At 41.1% G+C, this 13,809-nt stretch overlaps 1 protein-coding gene across 1 annotated transcript in view; it reads right to left on the reverse strand.

The window, feature by feature from the left end:
* SEMA3D (sema domain, immunoglobulin domain (Ig), short basic domain, secreted, (semaphorin) 3D) overlaps positions 1 to 13,809 on the reverse strand; it is a 98,890-nt gene that overhangs the window by 5,867 nt on the left and 79,214 nt on the right. The window contains exons 12-16 of the mRNA XM_009882931.1: positions 13,067 to 13,155; positions 11,177 to 11,218; positions 9,768 to 9,925; positions 7,524 to 7,588; positions 5,134 to 5,273 (exon numbers count right to left, since the gene is read on the reverse strand). Of these exons, the coding sequence (XP_009881233.1) occupies positions 5,134 to 5,273; positions 7,524 to 7,588; positions 9,768 to 9,925; positions 11,177 to 11,218; positions 13,067 to 13,155 (494 nt within the window). The remainder of the gene's footprint in view (positions 1 to 5,133; positions 5,274 to 7,523; positions 7,589 to 9,767; positions 9,926 to 11,176; positions 11,219 to 13,066; positions 13,156 to 13,809) is intronic.

Genomic DNA, 13,809 nt, shown 5'->3' on the forward strand with positions numbered 1-13,809 from the left:
GGGGGGCGGGGCAATAAGTCATGTAATAGAATAAAAGAGTGAAAGCACAAGAGCTATAAGTAGCCTCTCGGCTGCAGAATGATCCACTTCTTATTTTTCCCATTCGCTTGATCTCTTTCTCATTGGCCTAAGGATTCAAACATTGAACTACACTCCTCTAACAGAAGGTACTTCTGGAAACGCAGTCCTTGGTGTATGACCTCTTCTTTATTCAGCTCTCATCCAACCTTAGATTTCAGACTGGCACGGAATCTGTGACATTTTTTCACAACATACTGCTGACCCGATGTTTGTAACAAAGAAAAACGGCCAGCATGACTCAAAAATCTCCAGCCACAAAAATATATGGAAAAATATGTCTTGGATCAACTAAAAAATGTCTTCTAAGTCTGGCTAAAATGTGGAATTGAAACAACATCTCTTGGCTCCAATGGGGGAGCTAGGTCACGATCTTGTGTCCTGTCCAAGAGTGGGTCAAACTCTTGTACCTACCAAACTGTCAGACGGTCGTTAAGTTGGGTCCGTCAGAATAACACAGCCCAGGGCTGTGGGACAGGAATACGGAAAGGGTGAGAATTGCTGAAGAAGAAACTGGAATGTCCTCCTGCCTTTTGGTGGATTTATTTTCACTCCCAGGTATGAATAGAGCCGTAAGGAGACAGTTAAAAGCGACCTGCACCTATTCTTTCACTTCAGACCCATGTGGTTTGTTCTGTCCCCTGCAAGGGGAGGTGGCAGCTTGGCAGCCCTGGAGCCACAGCAGACTCGGGGTGAAGTGCAGCCTGAAGCAGCGGGGCTAATACTTTTCAGAGCCATGGGGCACTAAAACTAACGGTTTTGTAGGGAGCCACGTATTTGCCTTTTGCAGTCCTCACACCTATTATATAGATAACATAACACATAGGAATTTTTTTGAGAAATAATTAAATAGCTGATTTAAGCTTCAGAAAACTTCGCCAGTTTAAGACATTATGAACAGATGATGTCCCTACTTTTTTTTTTTTTTTTTTTTTTTTTATGAATCCCAGCCACCGAAACACTCTCCCTCACCTCAGTGACTAACCCTGCACGCACAGGAACAAACATGATCAATTGCGTGAGCAGCGCTAAACACAAAAGCACTAGATATTTGACTCCTGACCTTAAAACAGCCCCAAACTACAGGGAAATGTACTCCCACTGGCAGCAAAATGACCTGGTGACAGCTCCTGTACCACAGGAGATCCTGTCCCTCCCCACAGGTTGCTCTGCATGGAAGTCACATTCTGAACCATGACCCTAAGGGTGAAATGTCGGGGACATCCTGCTGGGCCAAACGCTTCCCATCTAGTCTGGATTTTGCCCTTTTCCTTCCCTCAGGAAGCTGTAGTGCATGTCCGGGACACTGCATAGCCATCTATTTGTAAAGTCAGGTTAGAAGACTTGCTGAGACATTACAGTTCCAGCCCTGGAACTAAAAGTCCGTAACTTAAGTTCCAGGTGCACAGAGTCATTTGCAAAGCATGGTATCGTCATCACAATAAGTTACACCGCTAAGACATGCACTAAAATATTGTGCAGTGTTATTTGAGAAATCTGCTGCAGGAAGGGGGAGAGAGAGCAGAAAATATAATTGTAATATGAAAAGTTATGGTGAGGCAAGGGCTGAGCAAAGATCAAGCTAGACATTAAATATGACCGCGCTGTTTCTGTCACATAGGGGATTTTTGTCAAATTGGAGTACTTTGAAAAGAAAGTCAATTGCTTTGCTGATCTTTGGATTTTCTAGGAAGGCCTCCAATTAGGCTCTAATACCAATGATAAGTCAAATTAGAAAACCTGAAAATCTCAATTTCTGGATCCCCAAATTAACAAGGGATTAACATTTTAACCTGCAAATACCCTTATTTTATCTAATAGGAGGAGTGATTGTTCAGCAGCTCTACAGACCCAGTAATTTATTTAGGCAGCCATAGATAAAATTAGGAATTTAACTTTAGGTACATGCATTTGAAAATGTGACATTTCTAGGGTGATATTGTTATCTTAAAAAATAACCAAAAGAGCTTCTTTTTTTTTTTTTTTCCTTCTAAAAATGAGATCTTCTGATATGATGATCCGAGATGTGCAAGTTCAGTTCGCTCAGAAGGAGTTCAAGTTCTTAAGACCCTGGAACTAACCTGGATCAAAATACTAGAAATTCTGTGACTATAAGAATTTTCTGGCAGGGATCAAACAAAACTAATAGCTCTATACTGTCTTTAAGTGATCTGATCCTGTAATTGTCAATGTGTGCACATGCATTTATACAGGCTGCTATCTTCAAAGACTGCAAAAAGGTATATAAAAATAAACTAACAAAACCACTCCAAGGAGTTGCAGACCATGTGCTCCAGCTTCTATTTTATCAAAGCTAGATCACAGAAACTCCATTATGGCTTTAGGGACAAAATGTGGTAAGATGCTATTTGCCTACTGTTAGCACTCATAATGTAGAAAATCTGTCTGCAGATTTCTCCTTCAAATTTTCTTCTAAATTCGCCTCAAAGGTTAATCTAGCCTTTTAGCAAAGCTTTACTTTTCTCATACAAACAGATGTCAGACGGTTTACACAGAACGAGCCCAGTAAACATTGCTGTGCAGGACTGCTAATGTGCAGAGATGTATGCTGTCTGCTTGCTGGAGTTTCAACTGCCATCGCACATATGGACATATTCCCTTTCTCTCAACGTTTACGTCCTTGGCACATTGGGCAGTCCCACCGCACTGGACATCACCGCAACTGGGTAACTGGCATTTGGCTCAGAACGAGCAGGGCCCAGGTCACTGCCACAGAGAACCTTTTGGAAATACAAAGCATGGCAAAAAATGATACAGCCTTAACTTGGGCTATGCTGTCTAGGTTAGCCTGTCCTAGCTTTGTTCAAAAGTTGGTTTGACCTGCAGTTTGTTCTACAATCAAACAAGAAAGATAGCTTGAACTTGGCTTCCTGACCTTCAGAGGCCTATCTGAACCTGTGATTTATGAGAAAATCAACTGATTTTTTTTTTTCCCCTAAATTGACACAGATAAAACTCAAAAGCAGCCCTTCAAAAGACGCTTTCAAATCTTGAAAGTGTGACTTCTTATGATACAGAAATATTACATTCTTCACAGGGGAATGGCTGTTTTACAAAAAGTTTAAAGCTCTTTTTGAGATGCTGAGGCACATGCTATAGTTGCAATACATTGTTTTAAAAAATGATTAAGTCTCCTCAAAACTTGGTATAACTTTCTGTTCTGAAAAAAGGAAAAAAGAAAAACACACACACACACCCCAACCAAAAAAACCTGTAAACTATCTGCTTAAATTTACTTAAAATTAGTCTCAAATACCTGGTTAAAATTAAGCAAGGACTTTATATGTTTCCCTGCTCAAATATGTAAGTGCGTTTACAAACTGCTGCCTTAGGGAAGTAGAGTGCAGAGTCTTCTGTACAGGACAGTTAAAGGTAAATCAATTAAAACACAAACAATGAATGCCCATAGGTCTTTAAAGGCTGATATGCTTCTAGCTGGGTTTTCACTTCAGCCACTGGTGGCTGAGAGTGTGCTTGCCCAGTTGATTAGAAGATCACATTTTTTTTTCCAAGTATGGACTGCAATGGAGGTTAGAGGTGGCATTTCAAACCAGTAATCTTTATTTTGGTGTTTAGTGCATGTTGTGGGAAGCGCTGTGTCTACAAATTAATGAAGTTTTTATTCTCAGCAGAGGAAAGAATCTTTGCCAATCCAAAGCATGAGTAAGAGAAGGGGAGTAAATTAAAAGCACTGCAGTATCATAGTCAATATACAGCCTTGCAGGGTTTTTTTTGTCTTATCTGGTGGAAAATCAGAAGTGTCATCTATCCCCTTACTCTGGCTTTCTGGGCTAAGACATAACTGGGGTTGCAACTTTGGGACTACTGCCATGAGTCACATCCCACCCAGAGGTGATGCTTTCGTGAGCACCTGTCCTGGTCCACATCTCCCCAGCCTTTAGAAAGAACCAGCACTTTTTCTGCACTCAGAAAGTCTCATAGAATGAATTACCATCGAGAGTGGAAGACCGGTTGGGTGTTTGATAGTTCCTGTCATTTAAACTAGTTTTTGTCGCAGATGAACATTTAACAAAAAAACATATCTAACACCTGGGACCAGCTCATTTGAAAGGGCAGTTCTTTTCCCTTCTCCTTCCTCGTTGCCATGGTTGCCATCACAGCAGGACTTGGCCTCAGACACAAAATCACTCATGTAAGAGAAAAGCTATGAAAATTCCTGAGGTTTGAAACTCACTCCAACCCAGTCCAAATCAGTCCCAGCACATTGACCTTTTGGGCATGTCAGAGGGCTCCTTTGTCAGTAGCTCAGAGAGGAATCAGGAGGAAATTGTGCAGGGGGCATGAGGGGACCTGGAAGCTTCTCCAGGGCTCCTTCACCAATGAGGACCCCAAACCTGCCTCCTGCAGGAACTAAGGACCATTGCCAGTCTCACTGCTTTCTACTTCAGATGCAAGGTGCAATTCTTTAACCTGACAACTCTGCATCAGCGCAGAGTGCCATTTAAGAAAAATTCTCAGACTCCACTAACAAGAAAAAAGCAAATAAAAAAGCTTTTTACTGCACAGACCATTCCTTCTCTGGGGAGAAATGGAGAGAAGCTGCAAGCCATACATGCAATTCTTAGCTATGCTTCTTAACATGATAAGGGAAGGCAACCAGACATTAAATGGAGCAGAGATTTTATTAAAACAAAGGGGTTTGAACATAGTTTTAGCTACAGAAGAAGTTGTGTTAATTTCTGGACAAACGTGAATATTTTTTTTTCAGTACTTTAATTTTTTACCAGTGTTTAAAGCCTAAATTCTCTTTTCTTTTCTTTTTTCTTTTTTTTTTTTTTTTTTTTAGCAGAATGACCATGTAAGTCAAAATAAATATCTAAATCTGTTTATGACACAGTGCAAATGGCTTCTCTCTTCCCCTCTGCATGCCCCAAATGGTGATACCAGAATGCTATGTGATACCTAAGGTGAGGCAGGGAAAAGTAAAACATTGACTAATCCCAATAACTCCTGCCTTTCAATGCTCAGCTGAATTCTCAATAGAGGAAACTTGCCTTGATGACTATAACTTACCTCTTCTCGATGTTCTTCTCCAGAGCGCTGAATATACCACCTAATAGAGGCTTGCTGGGACTTAGGAATACATTCCAGAAAAGTTGAATTAAATTCAATGCCAAAAATCACCTTTTCATCAGCAGTTTCATGACTAATGCCTGGAAAGCAAACATGGTACAGGAGATTAACCCTGACCTGGTTTTTAAAGCAATGGGAAAATAGCCTGATTCAGAACAGATGCTATAGGAGTGAGTGAATTATAAAAAAGCAAAAGGAAACTTAACTTTTAGCTTAAACTATAACTATAAGGATTTAGAGGCGGCTGCTAACCTTCCTTCAGTGCAACTGGTTTTTAAGGAGGTCAATAAAATCTGTATCACGAGCTTGCTCCATTTTAAAGTTGAGGCTTTTACCTTTGAGGAATTTAAAATCTGACCTGCATTTTTCCTTTAAGTAACGCAACTACTAAACCTGAACTAAAGCTGCTAAAGGTAGATTGTACACTCTGGTTTGTTCATCCTAAACATTTTAAAGGAGTCACCAGGATAAAGTAAACTGAAGTTTACCTTCCTTCAGTATAATTTGAAATGTTCTGTAGTATGTTTCAGACCAAACACTGAAGGAGCCATGAGCAGATCTGGGCTCCTTTCTTGACCTTCTGTAAACCTGAGCAAGTACTTTCTAATCTCTGCATCTGCATTCCCTTTTCCAGTCTGTCTTATGTGTGTCTTATCTGCCTTAAGACTAAAGCTGTTTCTTATGCCCTGCCAATAACAGAAAGGAAGGTGAAAGCAGTGGTGTCTCCTAAATCAAAAGTTAGCTCAACAAAAAAATGAATGTGATTTGGGATTGTTTTTTCAATATAACATGTACCTATATGAGATCTATAGAAATTCAAGCTCTCCACATTAAATGCTTTTCTTTTATTTCACTGTGCCACTGAGATTTCAGTAGAGCCAAACAACTTCATGCAGCCAATGAGGTCTCTGGGAGGGAATCTCACACAGTGGAGCACTGAATTTAAATAGGTTTTGGGGCCATAATGTTATTAATTATCGCAAATGGCATAAATAAGCCAAAAGCCTGGAGTGGCACAGGTCAGCTTCATGGTTTTATGGCACACAAGGGTCATCCCCAGCTGGATAAAATTTCTGTCGGTGGTGCTACATCAGGGCAAAGGATTAATACCACTTTCTCTGGTAAGTAGTTTTATATTTGTCTAGTAAAGCCAACTCTTCCAGTATCTCTTTATCCTGCCAGGAAAATGTGACATTGTCGGCCTTTCTGCTAGGGTTTCTATAACCTTGAGCTTTGCACAGTCTCAGATACCACTGTTTGGAGAGCCATGCTAAGCAGCAAGCGGGGAAATTCTGGCCCTTTGGGAATGAACAGGAGTTTTGTCATTGACTTTAATGGAAATGAGATTTTACCCCGACTTTTTAACTACGGCTGCAAGCACACATGTACAGTCAGACCCCTCTATACTGTGCAACAGACTTAAGTCTTTGATCCTGTGGCAAGCAGCTCTGATTTCTGCAGTGACTCACGTCGAGATCTGCGGCAGGCCTCCAGCACCACAGCGGCATGAAAATAACCAGAGATCAATGGAAAGCGGTGGCTCGTCCCGAATCCAACGTTCAGCTCAGCGATGCAATCAATACTGTTTTGACTGGGTTGTTCACTTTAATAAGTGGCTAGAAGAGCCCCAGACAAACCCAAGCTTGGTTTTGAATGCTTTTCATTTATTTTACGCTGCCACAGAGATTGCCGCGCAACCGCAGGATTTCATCCTGACAGTGCTCACTGTAAGAGAAGCGCTGCAGTTGCCAAAGGAGTAAGCCAGACACTTTGGCATCTGAAAAGAGGGTGTGGGAAAGGGAGGGGGGAGCCGACGGGGGGGGGGGGGTGGGGGTGTAGGCTCTTGTTAATAACAGGAGTATTTAAGTATCTGCGGGGAGAGGAAGGGGCTGGTTTGGTAGCTGGAGCTGGGCTTTGGGACTCCTGTCAAGTGTATGCGGCAGAAGGGGAGAAGATGGCATGTTCCCCATTCACCCCTGCGGGTTTCCTCATGGGGTTATCTCCCCTGTTTCTGGATGAACGGAGGTCCTGATAGCTACTTGTAGGGATGTGTGTGATTTTGTGTCATCTTCCTCCCCTAGGTGAGTGCTGGGGAGCATTGCCTGTAAGGCATGTGAGGGGGCTGTCTCATGCTGGCTGCTCCTTATCAGCCCCACCTCCCCAAATTTAACTGTGGGAGGGGTAACATATATGAAGTGTGGGAAAGGCAACTCAACTGTTTTAACAGTATTATTCTGTCAGGCTTAGCAGGTTTTCACAGGCAGATGAAGACACTAGCATCAAACTGTTGTCAAAGTGACTAAAGAGCAAGAAAGGTGCAAAATACTTACTATCTTCCACATCCCAGCATTGTGCAATGGGGTCTCCATATTTGACATCTTGCCTTCTGGCTCGCCTATGGGAAGAGCATGCAAACTTGTAACACTTCAGGCATAATTGCTGGAATTCAACAACAAAATACAGAAGAGCTCAGCAGATGTGGACTCGCATTGCTCCCACCCTACTGCTGACAATTACGGTCTTAACTAAAACCAGCCTCACCCTCAAAGCAGCATGTGGCCTAGAGAGATTTGTACAACTGACATCAAGGGAAGGGCCTGTGATTTGGGAAACCACTGGGAGGGGAAAGAGAAAAAGCAAGAGAAGAAAATCTGCCGAGAATGAAAAGCGTGCAATATAGTGACGAAAAGAACATCTAAACCTGCTTTAGGAGCACAGGGCATGGGTCTCCTGGTGGCATGGACTGTCTTGGAAATACCTAAAAACATCCTTAATGTTGTATGTCATAGCAAAGATCTGAGGTTCAACAGGAGATATTCAAAATTGAGCTCAGGATCAGCCCAAGATAATACTGGCTAGTAAACCAATAATTAAAATGAAGAGAGAAAAGCATATGTTTTAGTTTGGTAATAAACAATTGACAAATCTGATTATCTTTCATCTTTCTGAACAGAAAAAAATGCTTAATACAATGGTCTGAGATGATCTGCTCCCTTCCACAGCTATCTTTCCTGATAATGTCTGTGTGTGTTACTTAAAGTCACTGTGATTTAGTGTAATTTCAGTGTAATAGCATCAAAAAAAAAAAAAAAAAAGCAAATTCTTTCTCCTCGGATGATTGCATTTCTCTCCCAAGAACTACAATAAAAAGTTGCACTTTAATTTTCCAGTAGAAGACTTGGAGACCCAGGGAGGAACTGGTTTCTCCCTCATGACCACACTGGAGATAACAGGAGTGGGACATCCTATGTGCAGAGCAATGTCTTGGCCGGAGAGCAGGTTCCTGAGACTGAGCTGTCCACTGTGGTAAAAGCTGTAGACACGCTGGAAGCACAGGCTACTACACAGAAGAAAAATATTCCAGTAACTGATCTACTGGAGGATTCCCAAGGCCAGTCACCCATCCCTTGCTTTGGAGCCACAGACTTTTGGCCTTCCCACCAAACTGCACATCTGTTAACAAGCATGGACCATCAATCTCCATGTCCCAGCCCACCTCAGGCTTCAGCAAACCTCATGTGTCACTAACTTTGCAGTGAGCCTGAACACTTGCTTTTCTCCTTTCATTTATGCTTCTCTGAATTTAGTTTGCTTTGGCTTTGAGGGAAAACACACAAAGTTCCTTGACAACATGACACGATAACCTATGAGTCATTAACTTCAACGGTTTGTCTAATTGCTCAGGTTCCAGCCCTGCAACTGCTAAGGTAGCAAGTGTTGTTCCAGAGCCTGAGCTCAGACTGCAGCCTCTGACCCTTGCTGCAAGAATTACTGTCAGGAAGGCTCTGTCCAAAGGGGAATGAAGAGGCTGTGAAGGTCCCTGGCTCATTGAGCGAGTTCAGAGCTCCAGCTAAATCAGCCAAAAACTCCAAGAGACATATCCAGCAACTTAGGTACTGCACTGCTAGAGCCTGCAGGGTGCTCTCCCTCCACACAAATTCATGCTGCTGTCCTAGCTAGTGAGTACAGAAAGTTCAGATGAAGCTTCTTTCACTGTTGAAAAACTGCTTCCGATGCAGTCAAATCACAGTACTTAAATCTCTGTCTCCCTCTCATGGCTAGACCCCAAATACAATTGCTGAGAGTGACACTCTTTGAGTCAAGTTATCTAAGTAAGTAAAATCAGGCAGGAGAAGTTTGTTCATTTAGAGGAGGGAATTAAATGTATTATATTATTTGCCACTCTGGGATTCTATGTTAAACTCTGCTTTGTAACTATGGTGGTGCCCTATGCAAAAGGCAGCAGCTGAAGAGAGGCTTTTGCATCTCGGGCAGAATCAGCCACAACCTGGAGCTCCATCGGAGCATCTCGTGCCTTAAAGCATTCAGCATAAAAATGGAAAGTGACGGATTTGTGATGTTAGCCACAGTAGCCGTGTTACTGTCACACACACTTAAACAAAGCTATGTTGTCTTCACAGCTCTTTGAGCAGAAATGTGAAACGGGCCAGAGTATGATCAAATTTTAAGGCAAATGACATGCTAAGTAAAAAGGCAACATGTTCTGATTGGGAAACTCTAAAATTCTTGCAAGCAGCAAGATCTTTTACAACACGTTGTATTTTTTTTCTTACCTTTTAGAAGTGGGGGCATATCTGGAACACGAGTTTCCATCCCAGGCACAGTATGGGTCTCTGGCAAGGCAGCAATCTGCACAAGCCTTCCCATACGTATGACATCTGTGCAGAGAGAGCTGAACCAATCCATCCCTGGAACCAATGTACAATTGTTGCTGCAAATCAGGCAAAGCGAATGAATTAGGAGCGTTCTGCAAGTAGCCCGCTTAAAAATTTCCCCTCTTCAGTGCCACACTTGCAGGCTTTCAACCTTGTCCCAGATTTTACAAAACGAGGGAGAACTTGCCCTTTACCAGGAAATATTTCTCAGAGCTCAGTGTGAACTGGCCAGTCCCCATCAATCCCTGACAACACAGCAGAGAGGAAAGGCGACTGCAGTCCTGGAAAGACACCAGCACTCAACACCCTTACACCTTTAGATTTGTTCTGTAATAAAAAATCAGAAGCAAACCATGGAAAGAATGGTTTAATAACGCATTTAAAAGCAAGTGGTTGGGTAGCCGGTGACGTTAAAAATCTGGGAACTAGGGATGTGTGAATAAAACTTCATCTTCTGCTTCTGATCCTTAGGTAAGGAGGGGATATTATTACTCCCCTCTCCCCAGTGTGCGAGTAGATTGCCTGTTGAGACAAGGGTGGTCCGAGTGCTTGCTGTTGAGCCAGAGCTGGCTCATGCAATACTTCCAGCTGGCCTGCCACCTTTTTTCAGGGGAGATGGGACCCAGCTGTGCTGTGCGTGCCTGAACCACGAAATACCTCCTCCCGTGTGAGGGAGTCGTGTTGTGCCGGAGCTGCTTTGGCCACTTCTGAGGGGTAGGGAGGGATGGCTCTAGTGTCACGCTGCCGCCTGAACGTGCACGTAGCCATCACAGAGCTCGGAACTGCCATAAAACCATTTCCCATCAGGAGATTCCCAACTGGAATTGGCTCCTGTGACTGCCAGGATTGGACCACCCAGGCTTAGACTGCAATTTTAGAGGAGGGGGACTGGTTTTCAGTCTGTGTGTTCACAAATTTTAGCGCAATGAGGCCCTGATCTCTCTTGACTACTAATAAAAATAACAACAATAATAGTAATAATAATTTAATACTGGATTGTAAAGAGACAAGTATTTCTAGTGTCCAGAAAATGAATGTGCATTGACTTCATTCACAAATCCCACTACCATATGACTAAATATTTGTTTCCATGAATAATTACCAGCTTGGGTACACAAATTACTGTTTGTAAGCAAACGGGAATTAGGCAAGCAAAAAAGTTCAAACATATCTCTTGCTTTCCAGATACATTTTAAGAGTCACCCATGGAAAGCTTTGCCAGTAAGTAACAGGCTACACCTGAAAATAACAAGCTAAATGTTCAGTGTACCGTATACCCTGCAGTAATTAAACGAGCTTGTGATTACCTGCTTCTGAGAAATCTCCATGGTCGAGATCAACGAAGGGTGCTGAAAAATGAATTAGTAAGGTGCATTAGTTTACACATTCCCTGTTTTTAATGAAAAGGAGAACAGACCCGAACATACAAAAAGTAAATCACAGATCCATTTGCTTGGTTTAAACAAACATTAAAAACAAACAGAAAAAAACCGAGAAATGTCTAAATTCATGCTTCCAAAAATACCTCCCATAATTTTTCCCTGCTGCTTATGAGGCAACTGACTTTAATTCTTAGAGTTTGCAATCTATCCCATCCTGGAGACTGGCAATGAGCCTTCACATCAACTTAAGTTCTCATTAAGCACTATTTGAAAGGTTTAGATGACATTGAAAGGATACATAGGCAGATCCCCTGCATCAGGATATATTTCACTTCTATGAGAGACGATGAAATTTTTGCCAGTGACTGATATAAGAACAGGACAAAGCTCAGAGTATTATTTGTTGCCTAACAGAAGATGATTAATCTAAGCCTATTGTTTAATGTTAATGCAGTTTGAGAAAATAAGGGATGTTTTTTCAGCCCTTCACCCCCTTCAATTTTCTGGATTCAAAAACATAGAGGTAACAGTTATAAATGTTACCAATAAAAACGTGAAGGAATGTCTGCTGAGCAGGAAAAAAAAATAACCCTCTTCTTGTTTTAAATATGATATGTTACATTTGCCCTTGACGTTATGTCTTAAGAATGCAGCAAATTGGTGCACATACTGAAACTGCTGATTACTTGGCAGGCCACTGAGTAATCTTGAAATTTTTAAAGTGATATTTAAAATTGGTGTCCAAGACAGTGGGAAGAAGGCATGGAGATCCTTTAAATCAAAGTTCCATCATACACATGACATACCAAAAGGCATATGGAGAAATATAGTCCTTGAAATAATTATTAAAGATCCTGTCCTCACACGTGAAAAACACTGCCTCTAAGTTGCAAATTCATTTACTTAGCATGGGCAGAAATTCTGGCTAAGATCTTGTACAGCACATAGGAGAGAGGATGTGTAAGAAAGTAATAAAAATGCCACAGATGCAGGTAAAATTTGATGAAAAAGCAAGGTGAAAACTGAAGAAGAGCTATATACAAAGTGAGAAAAAAGCAAAATGAGAATGCAAAGACTGAAGAAGGACCTACTAAATGGAAAAGAAAATCAGTAGAGAAGACACAGATCTCCATTTTCCTACTGTAGTGATATCTTGACATCAGCTCCCTCATCAGCAATGAGGTTAATCAGAAATTGTGCCTGTGCAACAGACAGGAGGTTTGGGCTTTTTACACGCTCAACTTATGAAGAAGTCATTGGTGTTAGCAGTGCACCGGTTACTTTTCTTGTTTATCACTTGGCCAGAATAACCAAATCAAAATGGCCAAAAATGTTGAGCCAGATTTCACCAACAAAATTAAAACACATTGAAAATCAAAACTAACTTTGTTTTGTGTTCTTTATGTTTACAATTCTGAAAGTTGTTAAAGAATTCTCTGCATTGGTGGAATTTTGTTTGTTTGTTAAAAAAAAATAAATAATTGTTCTAGGAATAGTCCTGAATCTGAGACAATAGAATAATTTGCATTAAAAATACAATACTACTAATAAAAAAATTTGGGTTCACAATAGGATTTCAAAATAGAACAAGGCAGGACAAATGAGACTTCTTATGAGTTTGAAAAATCATGGTCTGTTCTGGACTTTTTTCAATTCACTTACCCAAAGAATACCAAGGCATTTAAAAATTTACATAGTGTCCCTCTGGAAACTTGAACTAGTTCCAGTAAACAAACAACCAGACAGACAAAGTCAGTTTGGGCCTTAAAGTCCCCTGAATAATATTTAATTGATGTTGTGGCTGTTAACGCTTACCTTGAATATCTGCAGCTCTTCCAGGACCACCTCCTCCTTAGTCCACTTCTCCTTTGTGATACTCACAACTTTCAGGACTGTGCCTATGTCTGAAACAAATGTTCACCATGTAAAACCCACAGTTATGTTTCAGTACATAGGTGCCACTCCATTTCTTATTTCATAGCAACTTGATCTCAGATTATTTTTTTTTTTTTTGACAATTGATGCTATAAACTTAGGTTACAAAAAGAAATTTAAAACTAAAAACTTGGCCCTGAAGATACAGTTAATACAAGGATGTAGCCTTCAAACAACATCTATCCCTATCGGCAGCTATCACTGCCTACATAGCTCTATACAATACATCCATGGTCTTACTGCATGGCTGAGCCAACACTATTGTAAGGCTGCTCCTGGCAAGGATGGTCTAACTGTAACTCTCCTCTACACAAACACACACACAAACACAGACAAGTACATGAATTGGGGTCCATCTGACCCCAAAGAGATCCAGATTAGGGGACTAACTTGGCAGAAAATTATTGCCTCTTTTTTTATAGAATTAATTTTCATCCTATATAGCACCTTAATCAGAAGTAGGTTTCACTTTAACTTGGGGAGTTAAGCAACATATTTTTTTAATTTATCTTTTCATTTTAGGGACATTTTTTAACAAAATCTCCATTCAGCATCATAATTTTCACTTAATCATTACAGAAATGACTTATTTGAAGTTATCTGGAGAGTTTTTTAAAGTTAAA

This window comes from Charadrius vociferus, unplaced genomic scaffold, assembly GCF_000708025.1.
Source record: "Charadrius vociferus isolate BGI_N301 unplaced genomic scaffold, ASM70802v2 scaffold32, whole genome shotgun sequence".
Classification (NCBI taxonomy): Eukaryota; Metazoa; Chordata; class Aves; order Charadriiformes; family Charadriidae; genus Charadrius; species Charadrius vociferus.